Source organism: Coregonus clupeaformis, chromosome 6 (genome assembly GCF_020615455.1).
Source record: "Coregonus clupeaformis isolate EN_2021a chromosome 6, ASM2061545v1, whole genome shotgun sequence".
Taxonomy (NCBI): domain Eukaryota; kingdom Metazoa; phylum Chordata; class Actinopteri; order Salmoniformes; family Salmonidae; genus Coregonus; species Coregonus clupeaformis.
The window spans coordinates 24901520-24922932 of record NC_059197.1 but is presented as its reverse complement, the minus strand read 5'-3'; the positions used below and the strand labels follow the sequence as shown (position 1 = coordinate 24922932).

The window sequence follows — 21413 nt, the reverse complement described above, 5'->3', positions numbered from 1 at the left end:
TTATATTTATACAACAGTGACGTCCCTGCAATTTCCTCCCATACAATAAACCAATGTTTTTGCATGCTCTACACTCTACATAAGAATGCCATTGTGTGTGTGATCTGTTTGACATAAACGTAACCCAGTTATGCCACAGGGACAAAATACACCAATGTCTATTTAAAAGGCATTTAAATGCCATTAAACTGGTCTTATGCTAAGGTATTTTTCCATTTACTCTCAGTTAGCAAGCTTTATTGTATTACAACAGGACATCTTATTACGTTCAATCTGCTAGAGGGCACGAGGACAACACAATATGCCTACAGTACATATTTAGGACAGAAAGCTCCTCCACTGGATAGACGGGGTCACCTCAAGGTCATACCATTTACAATGCCTGCTTGTTGTGGAGAAATAATGTATTTTTTAATATAATAATATAATATGCCATTTAGCAGACACTTTTATCCAAAGCGACTTACAGTCATGTGCGCATACATACTTTTTCTCCTGAGCTTACACAGGGTCACACCAGTGCATTGTGCTTAAGCAGGTTCTCGTACTTGAACACAACATGGAAGGACTTTCAGTCAAAGCATATATTTCAGGAATGGAGTCTCATTCAACTTCAGAGAAATATTTCAGTCAAGCTGTGCTTTATTGCTAATAAATAGTTCAACGAAGCCATTGACTCACTGGCTGCATAATCAACAACCACATGGAACTCAAGATCAATGGTCATTAACGTTATTAAGCGAGTGCTGCTCAGTTTGATCAACACTATATTAGAGTGATGTGTAACCTTTTTGACCTTCTTCTGGCCCTGTATGGAAGCTTATGTATCAATGTGAATAATAAGACCCATAACTGCCAGCGGTATGTGGGCAGGAGATAGCACTCTCTATTTGAGGATCTGACGATCCTATAAACAGAGGAACCACTCAGAGCTCACATGGCCTACCCCCTCCTCTCTTTGTTTGGTACCTCATTGTATGCTGCTCCTACCTTCTATGTTTATGCTAAATACTCTTATAGCCGAAGGAAGTGTGGGGGGGGTACTGAGTACGTTTTGTCGACGGGGGGAGGTAAGTGCCTGGACAAATATTTTTGCCCGCGCTGACGCTGCAGACGCCAATATTGGTCCACTAATACAGGACTATTAAAGGCCCAGTGCACTGCTTTTGTGAAATAATAATAGTAATAATAATAATTGTAAAAAATATTAAGATTTTTTATAAAGTGATTTTTCAGGGGTTGCTGCAGCACCCTCAGCACCCCTACCTCCCACGGCTATGTGTACTCTTCCCTCCTGCTTCCACCCCCCACCCTCCTAAAGATTAAAAGCTATGTGGGGAGATGAAACGCAGAGCGGTTTAAATGGCTGTAACTCATCCCGCTATGAGAAAATTAGGGCCACTTCATGGTCTATGAAAGTGAATGGGATCCAGTAAAGCAATGGACGATAATTGGACATTCGGAGCACAGTGGTCTCAATAGCCGAACTCAAGGACTTAAAAGCCATTATATCTCCTAGTCTATTAGTCCTAGTCTCTTATACTCATTTTGGGTGGCATGTGCTAAAACATACCTCTTTAAATCCCCAGTGTTTTATACTAAGTCACTGGAATATCTTTGAAGAGAACATGACTCATTGATGGATGCAACGGAATCATTTTTCATCCAGACTTTTAATGGCAGTGATTCAACAGTGAGGTTGGCAGAGATTGTAGCTGGTTAGAGTGGAACACCATCTGATGTAGAAGTTCAGTTTGACAATCCACATCATCGGATAAAATGTTTAACTGTTGGCCTGGTTATGCTTTAAAACTCTCCACTCTATCGTGTTCTGTCATCAGTGAATTGCAGAAGAACCTTAGGAAGAGAAAGCAATCACTGCCAAGAAATACTGAACATTTTGGAGAATTTCACAAGCAAAGAATCTCGTTTCAATTCACATTTATCCAATAGTTACACCGAGCTCAGCCTTTAGAGAGCTGTTCAAGTTTTTCATATTGAAAGCTTCACAATCAAACATATCCCTTTCTCACTTCTTTTTTGGAGTTTTAGAGCTATCCAACTACTCCATGATGTAAAATGGCCAGGACTCCTGGACATACCTCCCTCTTCCTGCATTATTAAACTATTAATCTCACACCATTGCCCTGCTGAAACACATCTCAATCTCTAGCCGTGTCTCTTCACCATTGCAATAAAACATACTCGCTCTCCCAAATACAGAAACCTCCTCAACCCCTATCATTATTCTCATCTACGGAATTCCCGTTTTCATCCAGTGTTAAAATGTCTACTTCTACCCATGTAATGAGAAAATCTGGCTTGACGTGGGTGACACTAAGAATTCTGAGACAGGTATAATAAGGTCTATTCTCAAATGACCTAAAATGCCCAGTAACACAGCAGTCAACAATCAATATTGCACCACTGATCCTTCAGTCATTTGTGATTGCCTGCATTCTGGCATTGTTGTACCATGCTTTGATATCTCCTACCTTTTTTTATTATTATTATTATTTATTTATTTATTTTTTTTGGGGGGGGTGTAGATCAGCTCTAATATTGCAGGTAGATTGTAACTTCCATCAATGTACAGTGGGGAAAAAAAGTATTTAGTCAGCCACCAATTGTGCAAGTTCTCCCACTTAAAAAGATGAGAGAGGCCTGTAATTTTCATCATAGGTACATATCAACTATGACAGACAAAATGAGGAAAAAAAATCCAGAAAATCACATTGTAAGATTTTTAATGAATTTATTGGCATATGATGGTGGAAAATAAGTATTTGGTCAATAACAAAAGTTTCTCAATACTTTGTTATATACCCTTTGTTGGCAATGACACAGGTCAAACGTTTTCTGTAAGTCTTCACAAGGTTTTCACACACTGTTGCTGGTATTTTGGCCCATTCCTCCATGCAGATCTCCTCTAGAGCAGTGATGTTTTGGGGCTGTCGCTGGGCAACACAGACTTTCAACTCCCTCCAAAGATTTCCTATGGGGTTGAGATCTGGAGACTGGCTAGGCCACTCCAGGACCTTGAAATGCTTCTTACGAAGCCACTCCTTCGTTGCCCGGGCGGTGTGTTTGTGATCATTGTCATGCTGAAAGACCCAGCCACGTTTCATCTTCAATGCCCTTGCTGATGGAAGGAGGGTTTCACTCAAAATCTCACGATACATGGCCCCATTCATTCTTTCCTTTACACGGATCAGTCGTCCTGGTCCCTTTGCAGAAAAAACAGCCCCAAAGCATGATGTTTCCAACCCCATGCTTCACAGTAGGTATGGTGTTCTTTGGATGCAACTCAGCATTCTTTGTCCTCCAAACATGACGAGTTGAGTTTTTACCAAAAAAATTATATTTTGGTTTCATCTGACCATATGACATTCTCCCAATCCTCTTCTTGATTATCCAAATGCACTTCAGACGGGCCTGGACATGTACTGGCTTAAGCAGGGGGACACGTCTCGCACTGCAGGATTTGAGTCCCTGGCGGCGTAGTGTGCTACTTATGGTAGGCTTTGTTACTTTGGTCCCAGCACTCTGCAGGTCATTCACTAGGTCCACCCGTGTGGTTCTGGGATTTTTGCTCACTGTTCTTGTGATCATTTTGACCCACGGGGTGAGATCTTGCGTGGAGCCCCAGATCGAGGGAGATTATCAGTGGTCTTGTATGTCTTCCATTTCCTAATAATTGCTCCCACAGTTGATTTCTTCAAACCAAGCTGCTTACCTATTGCAGATTCAGTCTTCCCAGCCTGGTGCAGGTCTACAATTTTGTTTTTGGTGTCCTTTGACAGCTCTTTGGTCTTGGCCATTGTGGAGTTTGGAGTGTGACTGTTTGAGGTTGTGGACAGGTGTCTTTTATACTGATAACAAGTTCAAACAGGTGCCATTAATACAGGTAACGAGTGGAGGACAGAGGAGCCTCTTAAAGAAGAAGTTACAGGTCTGTGAGAGCCAGAAATCTTGCTTGTTTGTAGGTGACCAAATACTTATTTTCCACCATAATTTGCAAATAAATTCATTAAAAATCCTACAATGGGATTTTTCTGGATTTTTTTTCTCAATTTGTCTGTCATAGTTGACGTGTACCTATGATGAAAATTACAGGCCTCTCTCATCTTTTTAAGTGGGAGAACTTGCACAATTGGTGGCTGACTAAATACTTTTTTTCCCCACTGTAATTGTCTGCATCACTTCCAATCCCCCATATGTATTTTTCCTCGAAATATTAATACATATACACACATATATATACATATCCTTTAAAAACAAATATTTCCCTTTATTACTTTCCAACCCCACCACCCCTTCCCTAATTAGAGTAAACTAGTGAACAACAACGCTTAGGCCTCTACTTCCAGCTTATACATACTATATACGTTTTATGGACACAGTCAATTTTACAATAATTCTATTTTGTTTGTTTTTACTCCTGAACTTCCTCTACCCTCAACCTCTCCGATCATTTTCATGATGTCCATCTGGTTTGCTTCTATACGCCATATCTTTCTAACTGTGCTTTTTCACAAAAGCTCTCAACCTATAACCTATATACTTATTATGGACACAGTATGCTTTACATTAGTTATCTTGTTGTTATTAGTTGTTGTTAGTTGTCCCATCCTTCAGCTCCATTCAACACCTCCCATCTATCTCTTAAAACCATCCATATTGGATTTCTACTTGCCATATATTTGTCAACTGTACTGTGATGTTTCACAAAAGTCCTACCTTTTATAAAAGGTCAATTGGATTGAATGGTGCTGACATAGGTTGAAAGACCAGACTCCAGGTTCTGACAGGGCATATGTTGCATTGTGTTCCAGGCTACCCTCGTTACACAGTGATTGGGGACCACAGTACAGGGGAACACCACCTTCGGATCCAACGTGTGGAGCTGATGGATGACGCGGTCTTTGAGTGCCAGGCAATCCAGGCAGCCATGAGGTCCCGCCCCGCCCGACTCACTGTGCTGGGTAAGTGAGGATTACATTTACACACAAATGCACACATAAATTTTTGTCTTTTAGCAGATGCTCTTATCCAGAGCGATTTACAGTTAGTGAGTGCATATATTTTCCATACTGGCCCCCCTGTGAGAATCGAACCCACAACCCTGGCGTTACAAGTGCCATGCTCTACCAACTGAGCTACAGGAGGCTCCACACCACACATATACGCACAGACACAATTTGAAGAATGTGCACAGATAAAATGGCAATGGGGGCAGGCAGTGATTTAGCAGCCACCTCAAACCAACCACAATGTCATATCTGTAGTGCTCCTCCCTTCCCTCAAGATGCTGTTATGCTTTTTATCAGCATAACAGCAACTATCAAGATAATGCTACAGCTAATGGAAACAGTATAGCATCTCTAAACTTTGCCAGTCCCTAATGTTTTAACTTTCATGTCCTGCTACACACCCAGCCATCTTCATTATTAAGCCTGAGAGGTTACTGGTTCTTAATTAAACTTTATTGGGTTATCATTCAACATTGCCAGTTCTGCCTTATTGGGCAGCATTAGTAAAATCACTGCTCACTCTTTTCTATATCCCTGTAGGCTCACTCCCACTCTCTCTGCCCTCCACCCTGTATACCCTTCTGCTGTGGAGGATGATGGGTAATATGAGGGGGAGCTGGAGTCAATGACAGAACCAGAGAACAAGAGAGAAGGACTGAGGGGAGAGGAGGAGGGCAAGTGGGAGGTCCGTGGAGCTGAGTATCCTCGCCATGAGAGACTGATCCGCTTTATTGATCTCCGCTAATGAAAAGTGAAACTAATGATCTGTAGGGGTGGAGGCAGCCAGAGAAAGGAGAGAGGGAAGACAAATTGAGGCCCAACGTCTCTCACTCTGCCGCGCCCCCTGCAAATGGATATGAATGAATAATTGTGAGTTCTTTGCAGAGAGTCAAAGGAGCTATACCCCGCTTCCCCTTCCTCCCCTCCCCTTCCTCCAGTTTATCCTCCTCCAACCCCGCCGTTCACAGCAGCTAAGTTGTTTGATCAAGGCCTCAAGGAGAGGAGAAAGGTATGAGACATTAATAATTTAGGATGCATTGCCATACCCTTCATTTATTTGTGGTTTCTCTCTGTTGGATTTGATTAATTGACTCTTGATGATAGTGTTTCTTGGGGGCTTGCTAAACATTGAGTTTAACTAACGCATCCTTTTTCTGCTCAGTACACTAATGCAACAGTTGATATGTTTCTAACCCAGGCCTGTTGAGCTGTAGTCACATTCTCTAACAAAGTAAAGCTGGCTACTTAGAGGAAAGGGCTTGTCTGTTCAAGCCCCATTAAAATGATTAATCATCAATAAACGTGGGGAGCCATTTGTCTCTATTCCTCTTTGGCTATTTGAGGGTGAAACACTTATCATCCTTTCTCATAAACCCCGCCAAAAGATGCTTGTTTAATCCCCTGCCTAGCTGGCTGATTCCTGAATACATTGCAAAGCAGGGCCCCCAGGCAGGCACACATGCAAGGTAATGCAATAAATATATGCAAGCCCCGTGTCACTGCAAACTCTAAGCTGTCAATTACCCGCCAGTGGTGACAGAGTGTGTCTATCGACTCGGAAGACAGCGACGGTCCATCCACAGAGTGGAACAGTCTCCCTTCTCTCCTACCTACCTGACTGTCAAATAAATCTAAAAACATTCCCCTTCTCTCTCTCTCTCTCTCTCTCTCTCTCTCTCTCTCTCTCTCTCTCTCTCTCTCTCTCTCTCTCTCTCTCTCTCTCTCTCTCTCTCTCTCTCATCAATATCTGTCCCAGCTCTACTGTGTTCTATATCAAAGGGAACCATTTTCTTTATGACTTTGGTATTTAGAGATAAAAGACCCAGATTTTGAGTGCTTTTTTGTCGCTCGATATTCTCCCATAAGAATGGTACTGTGTCAATATGTTCATTTATTACAGAAAGCCTTGAAATTCTGTCTTACAGGCAATTCCAGGACTGGTGCACTCCTGCACCTTAATTATGTTCAAACACAAAATCCTTGAAATACCTTGCGTTGTGTTTAGTTAAAAGAAATCACCCCAGCCAGTGGTCTCAGTTGATCATTATTTATTACCTGTGATTAAATAGGAAACAGCATGTTAGTTGTGCAGGGCTTAATGATATTGATGGGTGTCGACAGTAAAATCACTTGCGTCACATTTTCATACTGGGGCATAAACAAAATACAAAAATACAATACAAAATATAATGTGTAAATACCTGTGATTAAATAGGAAACAGCACGTTAGTTGTGCAGGGCTTAATGATGTTGATGGCTGTCGATGGTAAAATCTGTAGCATGAAAACAACTGTGCTAGCAGTGAGCTTATGTGACCATTACATCGGTGCATCCTAGCTAACACACTTAGATACAGCAATGATATACCAAAGCACATCCCAGAAAGCCCCTCAATCCCTAACAAAATGCATGCTCTTCAACCGAACGCTGCTTGCACCCGCCCACCCGACTAGAATCACTACTCTAGACGGGTCTGACCTAGAGTACGTGGACAACTACAAATATCTAGGTGTCTGGTTAGACTGTAAACTCTCCTTCCAGACTCACATTAAGAATCTCCAATCCAAAGTTAAATCTAGAATCGGTTTCCTATTTCGCAACAAAGCCTCCTTCACTCATGCTGCCAAACATGCCCTTGTAAAACTGACTATCCTACCGATCCTTGACTTCGCGATGTCATTTACAAAATAGCCTCCAACACTCTACTCAGCAAATTGGATGTTGTCTATCACAGTGCCATCCGTTTTGTCTCCAAAGCCCCATATAATACCCACCACTGTGACCTGTACGCTCTTGTTGGCTGGTCCTCACTACATATTCGTCGCCAAACCCACTGGCTCCAGGCCATCTATAAATCACTGCTAGGCAAACCCCGCCTTATCTTAGCTCATTGGTCACCATAGCAACACCCACCCGTGAGTCTGCGCCCAGCGAGTATATCTCACTGGTCATCCCCAAAGCCAACACCTCCTTTGGCCGCAATTCCTTCCAGTTCTCTGCTGCCAATGACTGGAAACAAACTGCAAAAATCTCTGAAGCTGGAGACGCTTATCTCCCTCACTAACTTTAGGCATCAGTTGTCAGAGCACCTCACCGATCACTGCACCTGTACACAGCCCATCTGAAATTAGCCCGCCCAACTACCTCATCCCTATATTGTTATTTATTTTGCTCATCTGTACCCCAGTATCTCTATTTGCACATCATCTCTGCACATCATTCCAGTGTTAATACTAAATTGTAATTATTTTGCACTATAGCCTATTTTATTGCCTTACCTCCATAACTTGCTAAATTTGCACACTGTATATTAATTGTATTTCTGTTGTATTTTTTGATTTTTGTTTTTGTTTTACCCATATGTAACTCTGTGTTGTTGTTTTATCGCACTGCTATGCTTTATCTTGGCCAGGTCGCAGTTGTAAATGAGAACTTGTTCTCAACTGGTTTAAAGACTAATAAGAGGAAAAAAAAAAAAAGGTACCATATGTGGTCCTCTGTAGCTCAATTGGTAGAGCATGGCGCTTGTAAAGGCAGGGTAGTGGGTTCGATCCCCGGGACCACCCATACGTAAAAATGTATGCACACATGACTGTAAGTCGCTTTGGATAAGTGTGTCTGCTAAATGGCATATTATATTATTATATACCCACACAGGTATAAAATCAGGAATGTACAGCAAACTTGTACACATTGTAAAATCTAGAAATAGAATACAGTATTCAGAAGAAGACCTACCCCTTGCATCACATTTTCATACTGGGGAGACCTGACTTTCGCAATCTCCTCCTATCTGCAAGCGGGGCCAATAACAACACGCCTTATTGTCATCGGAATTGAACCAACCAATAAGAGTGCTTGAACATTAAATACACATTTCATTAGAGGCAAGTGGAAACATAACCAACCCTGTTACACTAGCAAATCCAATTTTGGTAGGCATTTAAGAATAGGATATACAGTCTCTAACCTGACCCTTCTCCTGTTTTCACATTAGCAAAAAAAATGTGTTGGTGAGTTTGGAGTGTCTGATGTGAGTAGCATTTGGAGTAAAAAGTAAGCTTATCAAATAAATGCGGTATGGCGGGAAACACCATAGAGGAATGAAAGGGTAGTCAATAAAGCAACCAGGCATCAACTTCCCTCCTCAGAAATGTTTCAAGAAAATATGGCCCCTTATAATAATCCTTGAACTTTGAACCCCATATCTGAGTGCAGCCATGGGATCCAGGCTGCAGCCATGGAGCCCTGGAGGCCAAGGAGGCTGAGGTCTGCTGAATTAGGCATGAAGGTGGAGAGTGATCTAGGGGTTATGGTCCGGGGTTAGTCCTCAGGCTAATTATATCTCCTGCAGCAAGGTAGCAGGCAGCCAAACCTATGCATCATTGTGTTCACCTTGGTCTGGGGTAGGAGCAAAGGGGGAAGGCATGGGCTCTCTGGAATAAGGTCTGTGAGACCAGGTAGTCTTTTGTAAGAGAAATGTGCAACATTTACCATTTAGCGATGGAGAAGAAGTTATTGCTGCTGTTTTCAGATTAGGCCTACATTGAGTGATGAGGTCTGCTGTTGACTCTACCGTGACATTTAGAGCTCATTGACATTCCTCCACCGACAGGTCTTCTAATGAACCTTCAGTCCTCATCAATCGCTTATGTTTTTATCTTTCCCTTGTTGTTCCTTCCTGTTCCTCGCTAGGTCTTGCTCGTTAATGCAAGGTCGTAGCCCTCTCTGATTACTACATGTGATGCAATCCAAGATGAAAACTATATTAAAGGGATACAAAGTAATGCCACAATGCCCTAATACATTCAAAAGTATTCTCTGGGAATTTAGGTTTTGAAATTGCCCATTAGGAAATATTTACTTTGCTGCAGATTAACTCCAAAGAAAATACCAGAGCTTGATCTGGCCTCAGTTTTTCATTTGCTGTCAAGCTAATTATTAATTAGTCACACTGCTATGGGAAGATCAAGTTTCCTTAGCATAGAATTAATAACGGTAGGTTATTAGCAGGTCTTAGAGCTGTAATGTCCCAGACAGTCTTCTGCCCTTGTTTGTCACATTAGAGAGCGTCCTGAGGTACTCCGATTATTAACTTTTAATTGCAAGAGTGTAAGATATGAGATCCGACAAAACACTTCCTTCCAAATGGCTAAACATTTCTATTTAGAGCATCCAAAGACAAGGACGTGCTATGTTGTGTTCTGACTTGCCTTTGACAATTTTTCATGAAAGCTTGTTGATTTTTATTCTCCGGCTGGTCTAGCCTTGCACAGTGCAAGGGGTCATTGTGTGCCTCTCAGCATGACGTTGGAAGGAGAAAATGAAGTTGTATCTAACTGTGCACAGATAGTTTGCTTCCAAGTATCCTCCTGTTACTGCTTGCAGCTCACCTCTTGTCTTATGTCTAGTTTTTCGTCCTGTGGTGAAATGGTTGATTGTCTGTTCAGCATGACCCTTTGTTATTTTTACCTTCAAATCCACCTCTTCATCCTGTCATTCCTTTGTCCTCAGAAATTGTTTTACTTGTCCAGTCAGGGGAAGGAGCCAATAACTTATTTGACTTTAACACACCTTGGGGAGTGTAGGTCATCCACTAGATTTCTCCAATAGTGTTGGACCAAACAATGCTGCTCTGCACTGCAGGGTCTTCTTAGCATGACATCTGATTGAGTAGTCTCTCTACTGAAGTGCATCAAATTGTAACTTTAAAAATGTTCAGTCATATGTTTATTCTATTACATTGCAATTTCTATTTTATGAAGCTTAACTTTAAAACACTGATATACAAAGGAACAAAAAGCTCAACAATTTAATGAAAAAGTGTCCTTCAACTGTTGTTGTTGAAGGGAAAACAGAATTTTGTCTCGCTCAAGGAACTCTATTGAAATCTCGACACTAAACCGAAGGGCAACTTCATGGGGAGCATTGTGTTTTTATAACAAGACACAAACAAGAAGCAGTAATTGTCCCTAGGTCTCCTGTAGTTCAACCCACTGAATCCCACTTATGATTTGCTGAATCAAACGTTTCAAAATAGATGTACTGTATGAAAGCAGAAGGGAATGCCTTACTGAAGAAGCACAAGGGCGAGAATGCAAGTTGATTGGCTTCCAGTAACCGTTACAATGGGAGCAGTATTTCAATCGGCACCACTTTTACCGTTCCAACAAATTAATGGAACTGGTTTTATGCAGCTCTCTCTCCCTTTCTCTCTCTCTCTGAATGCATGCCACAATTGCAAAGTCTTTAAAGAAAATGTTTAAACACCTCATTTAGCAGTGTAAGTGACCTAGTGTTCTGTATGTAACTAATTGATTTCTCACAAAAGTAAATTGGGCTCTAGCCAAGCATCTCCGCTGAAGTAGGGCCAGATAGGAACCCCTGATCAGCAGTCATTTTGTTAGAAATATGGCTCTACCATTTATATTATCCTGCTCACACTACCCTGATTTACATTGAAGTACATTACTGACTTGTCTGAGATCTAAGTGAGACCATCTATAACATCAGTGACTCTATGAACAGCTGTATGTTAATACCAACAGATTGCAGGTAGGGCATGTTTTTTGGTTTGAGTGAGTTTTAATAGGGAGGGGGTACTTTTTCAAACACACACAGCTGTGTTTTGAAAATCTTTTCAATTCCATATGATATGTTCAGTAATAAATTATCATAAAACAAATGATTATTATTGCCAAATCTAGAACTGGAGTAGGTGAGAGATTGATTGACACACAATAAGGAACAAAGCATTTCCATAACATTTAATTGGAGCCTGCTTTTACATTTAATGAAAAATGACAGCCACATAGCTACACACAAACAAACACACTCACACACACACACAAACACACACAAACACAAACACATACACAAAAACGGCAATGTCAGTGCACTCCCAATCTGTGGAGAGCAGCTTTGGCGCTGCACATCGCTGCTCTGTGACGGAGCCATCTCTGCGTGCTGCTGACAGCTCTGGTATCTCACCACTCCTCCCATGTCTCCAGAAAACCTCCCCATCCCTGCCTTCACTCTCCCTGTGTGGGTCAGCACACACACATGCACGCACACGCACACACACACACACACACACACACACACACACACACACACACACACACACACACACACACACACACCGTCAAACCTTTACTCACATTAATCTCTATCCCTGATCATCTGTCTTCTCATATGGAAAGTGTCCACTATGATACTTTGGATAGGCATCATTCATGCATGCATCTATGAGAAAATAAAAAAGAAAGGAAAACTAACACAGATGGTATTAGCGGAGTGGGAGAGATAGAGACAGTCTGTGTGAGCCAGAATCTTGAGGCCTACAAACAGGTGTATGGTGACAGCACTTGAAGAGGCCTGTGATTTGGGCCAGTGAGACACATATGTCTTCCACCTACGATGGATAGTTTTTTCGCCCTTCTCTTTTGTGATCTATCGAACACAACCTCTGCAAGCTGCCACGGCGCCGTCGCATTGAGGTGACAGGTGGCTGGCGTGAGTATTCCACCAAAACCGATGAGGCGAGCCAACCCATTTTTGTTCCAGACACTTCGGCAGAAGCACAGCACTGCATTTCCAGCCCCCCCCCACACTCCCTTTTACATTCCCCCATCTCAGAGCTCCTTCTGAGGTTATCCCTCTCATTCACTCACCTCCAAATTGCCTTTTCAACCCACTCTCCTGCTCCTGGAAGGCTGTTTATATCTCAGGTTGTCCGCCATCAGCAGAGCCCCAATGGTAATAGACTGGCTTTACTTCTCTCCCAGTTATGGCGCCATCAAGGTGTTTTCTCAGACCAGGCTAATCCCAGAGGTTCTGAGGTATTGAAATGTCTCCCAGGACACAGGGCAGGTTTATACTTAAGATTTATTCGGACAAGCCCTGCCCATGACAGACTTACTGCCCCACATTGTTGGGTTAATTACAAATCCATACTGTATGCCTCAGTCTCGTTTATAGATATCATTGATTACACACTAAAAGTCAATGATCTCACTAAAACACAATCAATCGGACCTGACTTCTTTTCCCTAGCCTGCTCTGAGTTTTGTGGTAAAACATGGCTCTGAGCTCTGGGTTGGGCAAAACATGAAACAACCCCTGGTGTAATCTCTCTCAGGAAGGGGAGATGCAATTCCATTAAACTCCAGTGCTCCTTTAATGAACTTCAATGGAATCTCTTATCTGAGGCGGAGGGCTGGGCTAATGTAAGTTGTGACAGACTGCATGCCCCCTCAAAACACACATTGTCTAGTAGTCGCACTCCCTGAAACAGATTGCTTGGAGCATAAATATGTGAAATTAACTGGTACACCTGTGATGGCCCGCAAAAAAAGTGACAGATAGGCACACCATAACCCTCCAGATAATCATTAAAGGGGAGGAAAAGTAATAAGCAAAGTACATTTAGAGGTAAAATGTTAATACATGCCTGAAATCCCTCTTCCAGAGCAGAAAGGAAAAACAGGGAAACTAGCAGTATGAGCCAAGTAAGACGAGAACACATACTACAGAACTAATCTTCTCTTGATTAATATACTCCTTTAAAGAAAACTCACAGAATATCTCTCTTCCACGCCCTATCTCAGACAACAAGAGGATGTTTTTTGCTCTCCAGCCGAGGAGTTGCGAAACTATTGAACAGTATGTGTGTGGAAGTGTGTGGTGTGAGATTGCATTATACTCTCCCAGAGAGAAATGGGGAAAGAGGAAGTATTTCAGCGAGCCAGCTGGTAATTAAAGAGGAGCGATCAATCCGAGCCGCTGACCGGCTCGTGAGAAATTCATCGCGGGGCCGCAGTAAAGGGCTAATTTGGAACCATTAGGGGCTGCCGAGTTTGCAAACAGGCCTGTAATGATGATGACTGGCGTGGTTCGAGGCCTTTGTGTGGCTGTCAGACCGGCCCACAAGAGGGACGGTGGTGGTGGAAAGATGGCTTAACAGCAGCCCTGTATGAAGAGAGAGAGAGAGAGAGAGAGAGAGAGAGAGAGAGAGAGAGAGAGAGAGAGAGAGAGAGAGAGAGAGAGAGAGAGAGAGAGAGAGAGAGAGAGAGAGAGAGAGAGAGAACTGGAATTACACCTCCTTTTATAACTGTCCTGGCAGTTAGACTGTGACTCAGAATAGGCTACTCTTTAATGTTGCTTCAATGTCCACTGTAAAAAGTCCATTGTAGAATGTACAATCGTAGATCTATGGCATGTAAGGTAGAGGGGTTAAGGTAAATTACCTGCTCCTTGTTCAGTCAGGCAGCACTTACAGTACGTCTGAATGAGCCTTTTGTTTTGTGAGGGGATTGCCCCTGCGTCCCTAAATGGGGAACCCACAGTGGGAGCTTGAGGTGTGCAGATGGAGAGCATGCCACCTGTACCAATCACTTAGCAAAGAGATTACACTGGCTCTTATTCTACACAGAGATCCTCGGCGTCATCCTTGTGACAGACATCAGACACATGGAGGAAATGAAAAAGGCCCTGTCGGAGGCAGCCAAGCTAGACGTTCTCTTTGTCTGTTTTCCATCCACCCTTGACACATCACCTCCTGTCTCCCAGAGCTGAGCACACGACCTGAAAGCGTAATGAATATCTGTGTGCGCTGCCATGGTCCTCAGCGTCCATGGAGATTACCATTAATTAAATCTTAACCTCTACGGGATCGGTGTCCCGTATACGGGACGGTTGAGCTAACGTGCGCTAATGTGATTAGCATGATTGTTGTAAGTAACAGTAAACTTTCCAGAACATAGAGTTGTCTTATTTGGGCAGAAAGCTTAAATTCTTGTTAATCTAACTGCACTGTCCAATTTACAGTAGCTATTACAGTGAAAAAATACCATGCTGTTGTTTGAGGAGAGTGCACAAAAACAAAAAACTTATCACGGCAACTGGTTTGATACATTCACCTCTGAAGGTAAGTAATGTACTTACATTCAGTAATCTTGCTCTGATTTGTCATCCTAAGGGTCCCAGAGATAAAATGTAGCATAGTTTTGTTTGATAAAATCCATTTTTATATTCAAATGTAGGAACTGGGTTCTACAGTTTCAACCCCTGCTGTCTCTGGCTCCACACCCACCCCGCCTGGCCATCTAGATGTGTGAAAGTTAGTGTATAAGCTAATGATCCATACATTTTGTATTACCATATCATTTTTGTATGTTCTCTGTAGTTATGTACTTGAAAATGTATCAATTGACCAATTCAGCACATTTGGGCAGACTTGATACAAAATAGTCCAGTATTGCAATGCTTTACTGGATCAATCTGAAACTTTGCACACACACTGCTACCATCTAGTGGCCAAAATCTAAATTGCGCCTAAACTGTAATATTATATTGTGTCCTTTCTCTTGCATTTTGAAGAAGATGGAACAAAAAAACAAAAAAATATGTTTTTTTGTTTGTATTATCTTTTACCAGATCTAATGTGTTATATTCTCCTACATTAATTTCACATTTCCACAAACTTCAAAGTGTTTCCTTTCAAATGGTATCAAGAATATGCATATCCTTGCTTCAGGTCCTGAGCTACAGGCAGTTAGATTTGGGTATTTCATTTTAGGCGAAAATTGAAAAATAGGGTTAGATCCTTAAGAGTTTAACCTTCGCTACAGCGGCACTCAGGTCCTCTCTGAGGGAAACCTTATGGATGGTTTAAAGAATAAACTATTATCAGTTTTACAGGTCAAGATGGGTCAATAACATCTCTACATTTACATTTAAGTCATTCAGCAGACACTCTTATCCAGAGCGACTTACAAATTGGTGCATTCAACTTAGGATAGCCAGTGGGACAACCACTCCCTATTTATTTTTTATGGGGGGTGGGGGAGTGGGGGTAGAAGGATTACTGTTATAATATTCCAGGTATTCCTTAAAGAGGTAGGGTTTCAAGTGTCTCCAGAAGGTGGTCAGTGAATCCGCTGTCCTGGCGTCATGGGGGAGCTTGTTCCACCATTGGGGTGCCAGAGCAGCGAATAGCTTTGACTGGGCTGAGCGGGAACTGTGCTTCCGTAGAGGTAGGGGGGCTAGCAGGCCAGAGGTGGATGAACGTAGTGCCCTCGTTTGGGTGTAGGGTCTGATCAGAGCCTGAAGGTAAGGAGGTGCCGTTCCCCTCACAGCTCCGTAGGCAAGCACCATGGTTTTGTAGTAGATGCGAGCTTCAACTGGAAGCCAGTGGAGTGTGCAGAGGAGCGGGGTGACATGAGAGATTTTGGGAAGGTTGAACACCAGATGGGCTGCAGCGTTCTGGATAAGTTGTAGGGGTTTAGGAGAGGGGTTGAAAATAGCCTTTAAACTATTACACTCTTTGATATTCTGTAGTGGCATCGCATCACTTCCTGGCTGTACTGTACCTACTGGGCACAGACATCAATGTAATGTCTATTCCACGTTGGTTCAATGCAATTTCATTGAAATGACGTGGAAACAAAGTTGATTCAACCAGTGTGTGCCCAGTGGGTAGCTGGTTTCTGGAAGCCTTGAGCTGTCATGTTCTATGGAAGAAAGTCAACACATTTTACCTGGATTAGTTGACAGCCATTGCTCTTCCTTGATGGCATGATATTTTGACTGGAGTGGTGACAGCCAATACCATCCTGAATTCACAACCCACTTACTCCATCTTTAATATACATGTCTGTGCTGTCATCAGTCACATAGTGTTAGGCTCTCAGAGAACTCCAAATGGAGCAGTTTTTCCATTCAATTTGCCCCTTCAGAAGACGGGAGCTTTGCATACCTCAAAAAACTTGACAATTAATTAATGTTTCAGCAGCATTGAGTGAGCACTGACAGCAAGCCAATAACACTGGATCTCTAGAAGCAACTGTCATCTCTCTATCTCTGTTCCTCACTGTTATTCATATATTCATAAACAAATGAGAGGGTTGGTTGGCCAGTATGGAAGTTGATCAGATAGGGCTTTTCTCATTCTGGTGACAAAGAGAAGGATAAACCTTGTTTCCAATCTTACACCACAATATTACCATACCACAATGTACGTCCATTTGTTCAGATCCGCAAATATCTTTGTCTTCTAAATAAGAACCAGTATTTATATCTTCCACAAACTTTACATCATGAAGAACAACAGATCAAAAGGTCATGAAATAACCACTATATTTTCTGTACAAACAAAACCTTTCACACTATATGCCAGAGGCATCTGAAGAGGCAGGAATTTGTCTATGGGTCTGGTCTAGAAACAGGTTGGAGAATCAACTGGGAGCTGAGTCACAAGGCTTAGCCGGACTCAACTGGCAAAGCAGAAAAGCAGCCCTTCCCCCAGTGCTCCCCTGCTGCACAATCTCACACTTTGTCACCGATACTATACAGCCCTGCCTTTTTAATTGCTTGTCCCAAGGAAGGAGGAAGTGGGTGGAAACAGGGGAAAGCATCAGTTATATTTAGTCTGCAGTTTTCTTTCCTCCCATAACCCCCAAAATGAAATTAACTAGAGGCAGTTAAATTAACCTGTATGAGCTTCCTTCCTGAGTTTGGATGTTAGCTCTATTTTACGTCAGAAGTTGTAGATGTATTGACGGTGACACAGTCCTTGTTGATCATCCACAGTCTGCTATGACTCAAACAGGATGTTAACTAGGCAGTGCTCCATGATTCTGATGAATGGTTGTAAGTGTCGATCCTGTTGAAAGTGGGTTGTTTAGTACTGTAAGGCTCAGTCATGAATGGAAGGCCAACCATTAAAGTGATGTCTGGAACTTTTGTATAATTTCATCCAGTAGTTTTGAAAGTCACGAGCCAAAAGAGGTCCCTGTTTTTGTGCACTACAGTACTTCATCCAATTGTGTACTACATCATCTATTTCGTATGATATATTACGTCCTGCATTTCTTTAAATACAATGTATGTTTTTTAGCAATTTCATATGGTATGTTAAAAATACAATTCGAACAGATCCCGGACTGCATCCCGGACTGCATTCCCAGCGGGAATGTAATTAGTATAATTAAAAAATCCTCATGAAAATCTGTCAGTTTAAGCTAGAGATAAGTTTTTTTGCATTGGATGCATCTCAATCCACCGCATCCACCTACAGTATATGGAGACTGTTTAGTGCCAAAAATAAGGGTTAAATACATACAGTACCAGTCAAGGTTTGGACACACCTACTCATTCCAGGGTTTTTCTTTATTTTTACTATTTTCTACTTTGAAGAATAATAGTGAAGACAACAAAACTATGAAATAACACATATGGAATCATGTAGTAACCTAAAAAGTATTAATCAAATTAGATTTTAGTTTCTTCAAAGTAGCCACCCTTTGCCTTGATGACAGATTTGCACACTCTTGGCATTCTCTCAACCAGCTTCATGAGGTAGTCACCTGGAATGCATTTCAATTAACAGGTATGCCTTGTTAAAAGTTAATTTGTGGAATTTATTTCCTTCTTAATGCATTTGAGCCAATCAGTTGTGTTGTGAGAAAATAGCCCTATTTGATAAAAGACCAAGTCCATATTATGGCAAGAACAGTGAAAAGTGAAATGACAGTCCATATTTACTTCAAGACATGAAGGTGGATTTGGAAAATGTCAAGAACATTTAAAATTTCTTCAAGTCCAGTCGCAAAACCATCAAGTGCTATGATGAAACTGGCTCTCATGATTACCGCCACAGGAAAGGAAGACCCAGAGTTACCTCTGCTGCAGATTATATGTTAATTAGAGTTACCTGTACCTCAGATTGCATCCCAAATAAATGCTTCAGAGTTCAAATAACAGACACATCTCAACATCAACTGAATCAGGCCTTAATGGTCGAATAGCTGCAAAGAAACCACTACTAAAGGACACCAATAAGAAGAAGAGACATGCTTGGGCCAAGACACACAAGCAATGGACATTAGACGGGTGAAAATCTGTCCTTTGTGAGATACAGAGTAGGTGAACGGATGATCTCCGCATGAGTGGTTCCCACCATGAAGCATGGAGGAGGAGGTGTGATGGTGTGGGGGTGCTTTGCTGATGACACTGTCAGTGATTTATTTAGAATTCAAGGCACACTTAACCAGCATGGCTACCACAGCATTCTGCAACGATACGCCATCCCATCTGGTTTGCGCTTATGGGACTATCATTTGTTTTTCAACAGGACAGTGACCCAAAACACACCTCAAGGCTCTGTAAGGGCTATTTGACCAATACGGAGAGTGATGGAGTGCTGCATCAGATGACGTTGGACCGCAGAGTGAAGGAAAAGTAGCCAACAAGTGCTCAGCATATGTGGGAACTCCTTCAAGACTGTTGGAAAAGCATTCCTCATGAAGCTGGTTGAGAGAATGCCAAGAGTGTGCAAAGCTGTCATCAAGGCAAAGGGTGGCTACTTTGAAGAATCTCAAGTATAAAATACATTTTGATTTGTTTAACACTTTTTTGGTTACTACATGATTCCATGTGTTATTTCATAGTTTTGATGTCTTCACTATTATTCTAAAATGTAGAAAATAGTACAAATAAAGAAAAACCCTTGAATGAGTAGGTGTGTCCAAACTTTTGACTGGTATGGATATATAAACAAACAAAGAATCCTGATCTTACTTATATCTCTCAGATATAGGACAGACACTTCATAACAAACTTCCATTAGATTTTCTGGGGGGACTATCTGTTGTTCCATATAGTGAATCTGTTATTCAATGCATTTGTATGGGCTAATAGCAGTAAGGCCAAATAAAAATGTTCATCAAATCATTTTTTAAATTTAATTAAAATTATACTTCAAGGGGTCTTAAAATTCAAAATCAAATAGCAAAATTATCATTTGTATGACCTTCTTAAACCAATTCCATATAGCTTAGAAGAACCCCCATTATCTATAAAAGAATTAATCAGTGTAGCACTCCATCCATAGTTCCCCCTTTTTCATACCAACCCTTGGTTGTTTGACAGAAGACCCCCGCCCACTCTCTCCGACCCTCTCACCCTCACAGTCGAATATGCCAGCTGCTAGTAGCCTTTGATTTCATCATGCCCCAGATCTGCACTATAATGAGTGTGCAGGCCAATCAATAATTCACTTGAGTTTGAATAAAAACAGGGTGATCAGCATGTGTGTAAAAAGAGGAGTGTAATCAGTGGCATTCAGGGGCCTGCATTCTACAGTTATCCACCACACTCTTCCTCTATCTGTCTCTTTTCTGCGAATGAGATGACGACTGACTGCCATTCCCGAGCAATCTGTAAATTCTATTCAAAGGTTTGATTGCTCCATTTGCCTCCATGTATGGACATATGAAAGTCATGATTAAAATTCAGCAGTGTCTGTTTCATCCATTCACATTGTCAGTAACAGCACAAAGCTGAACGGTGTTTTGGATTTCTGAGGCATCTTATTCTAATTCCATTGTTGCTTACATGCCACACATATTATGAGACCAAAGTCTGCCAAATATGCCTATGACATCGCTGCATCAGTGCATATGGACACAAGAGATTTCAATTTCACAGGAGAGAAAAGGAAAAAAAACTGAAACCATTCACCTTACCTGTCCTTCACAAAGCTGTATTGTGTTTGAAGAAATATCCCTGTCCTTGGCTTGCACAGGTTTTATTAAAAAAGAGAGAACAGGCAGTTTTACACATACAGTGGGGCAAAAAAGTATTTAGTCAGCCACCAATTGTGCAAGTTTTCCCACTTAAAAAGATGAGAGAGGCCTGTAATTTTCATCATAGGTACACGTCAACTATGACAGACAAATTGAGATTTTTTTTCTCCAGAAAATCACATTGTAGGATTTTTAATAATTTATTTGCAAATTATGGTGGAAAATAAGTATTTGGTCACCTACAAACAAGCAAGATTTTTCTGGCTCTCACAGACCTGTAACTTCTTCTTTAAGAGGCTCCTCTGTCCTCCACTCGTTACCTGTATTAATGGCACCTGTTTGAACTTGTTGTCAGTATAAAAGACACCTGTCCACAACCTCAAACAGTCACACTCCAAACTCCACTATGGCCAAGACCAAAGAGCTGTCAAAGGACACCAGAAACAAAATTGTAGACCTGCACCAGGCTGGGAAGACTGAATCTGCAATAGGGAAGCAGCTTGGTTAGAAGAAATCAACTGTGGGAGCAAATATTAGGAAATGGAAGACATACAAGACCACTGATAATCTCCCTCGATCTGGGGCTCCACGCAAGATCTCACCCCATGGGGTCAAAATGATCACAAGAACGGTGAGCAAAAATCCCAGAACTACACGGGGGGACCTAGTGAATGACCTGCAGAGAGCTGGGACCAAAGTAACAAAGCCTACCATCAGTAACACACTACGCCGCCAGGGACTCAAATCCTGCAGTGCCAGACGTGTCCCCCTGCTTAAGCCAGTACATGTTCAG

The 21413-nt window shown here is 41.8% G+C and overlaps 1 protein-coding gene across 4 annotated transcripts in view; it reads left to right on the top strand.

The window, feature by feature from the left end:
• Positions 1–21413, top strand: part of LOC121568045 (kin of IRRE-like protein 3) — a 202316-nt gene that overhangs the window by 140070 nt on the left and 40833 nt on the right. For all 4 annotated transcript variants that reach the window (XM_041878609.2, XM_041878608.2, XM_041878607.2 and 1 more), the window contains exon 3: positions 4836–4985. In XM_041878609.2, the coding sequence (XP_041734543.1) occupies positions 4836–4985 (150 nt within the window). The remainder of the gene's footprint in view (positions 1–4835; positions 4986–21413) is intronic.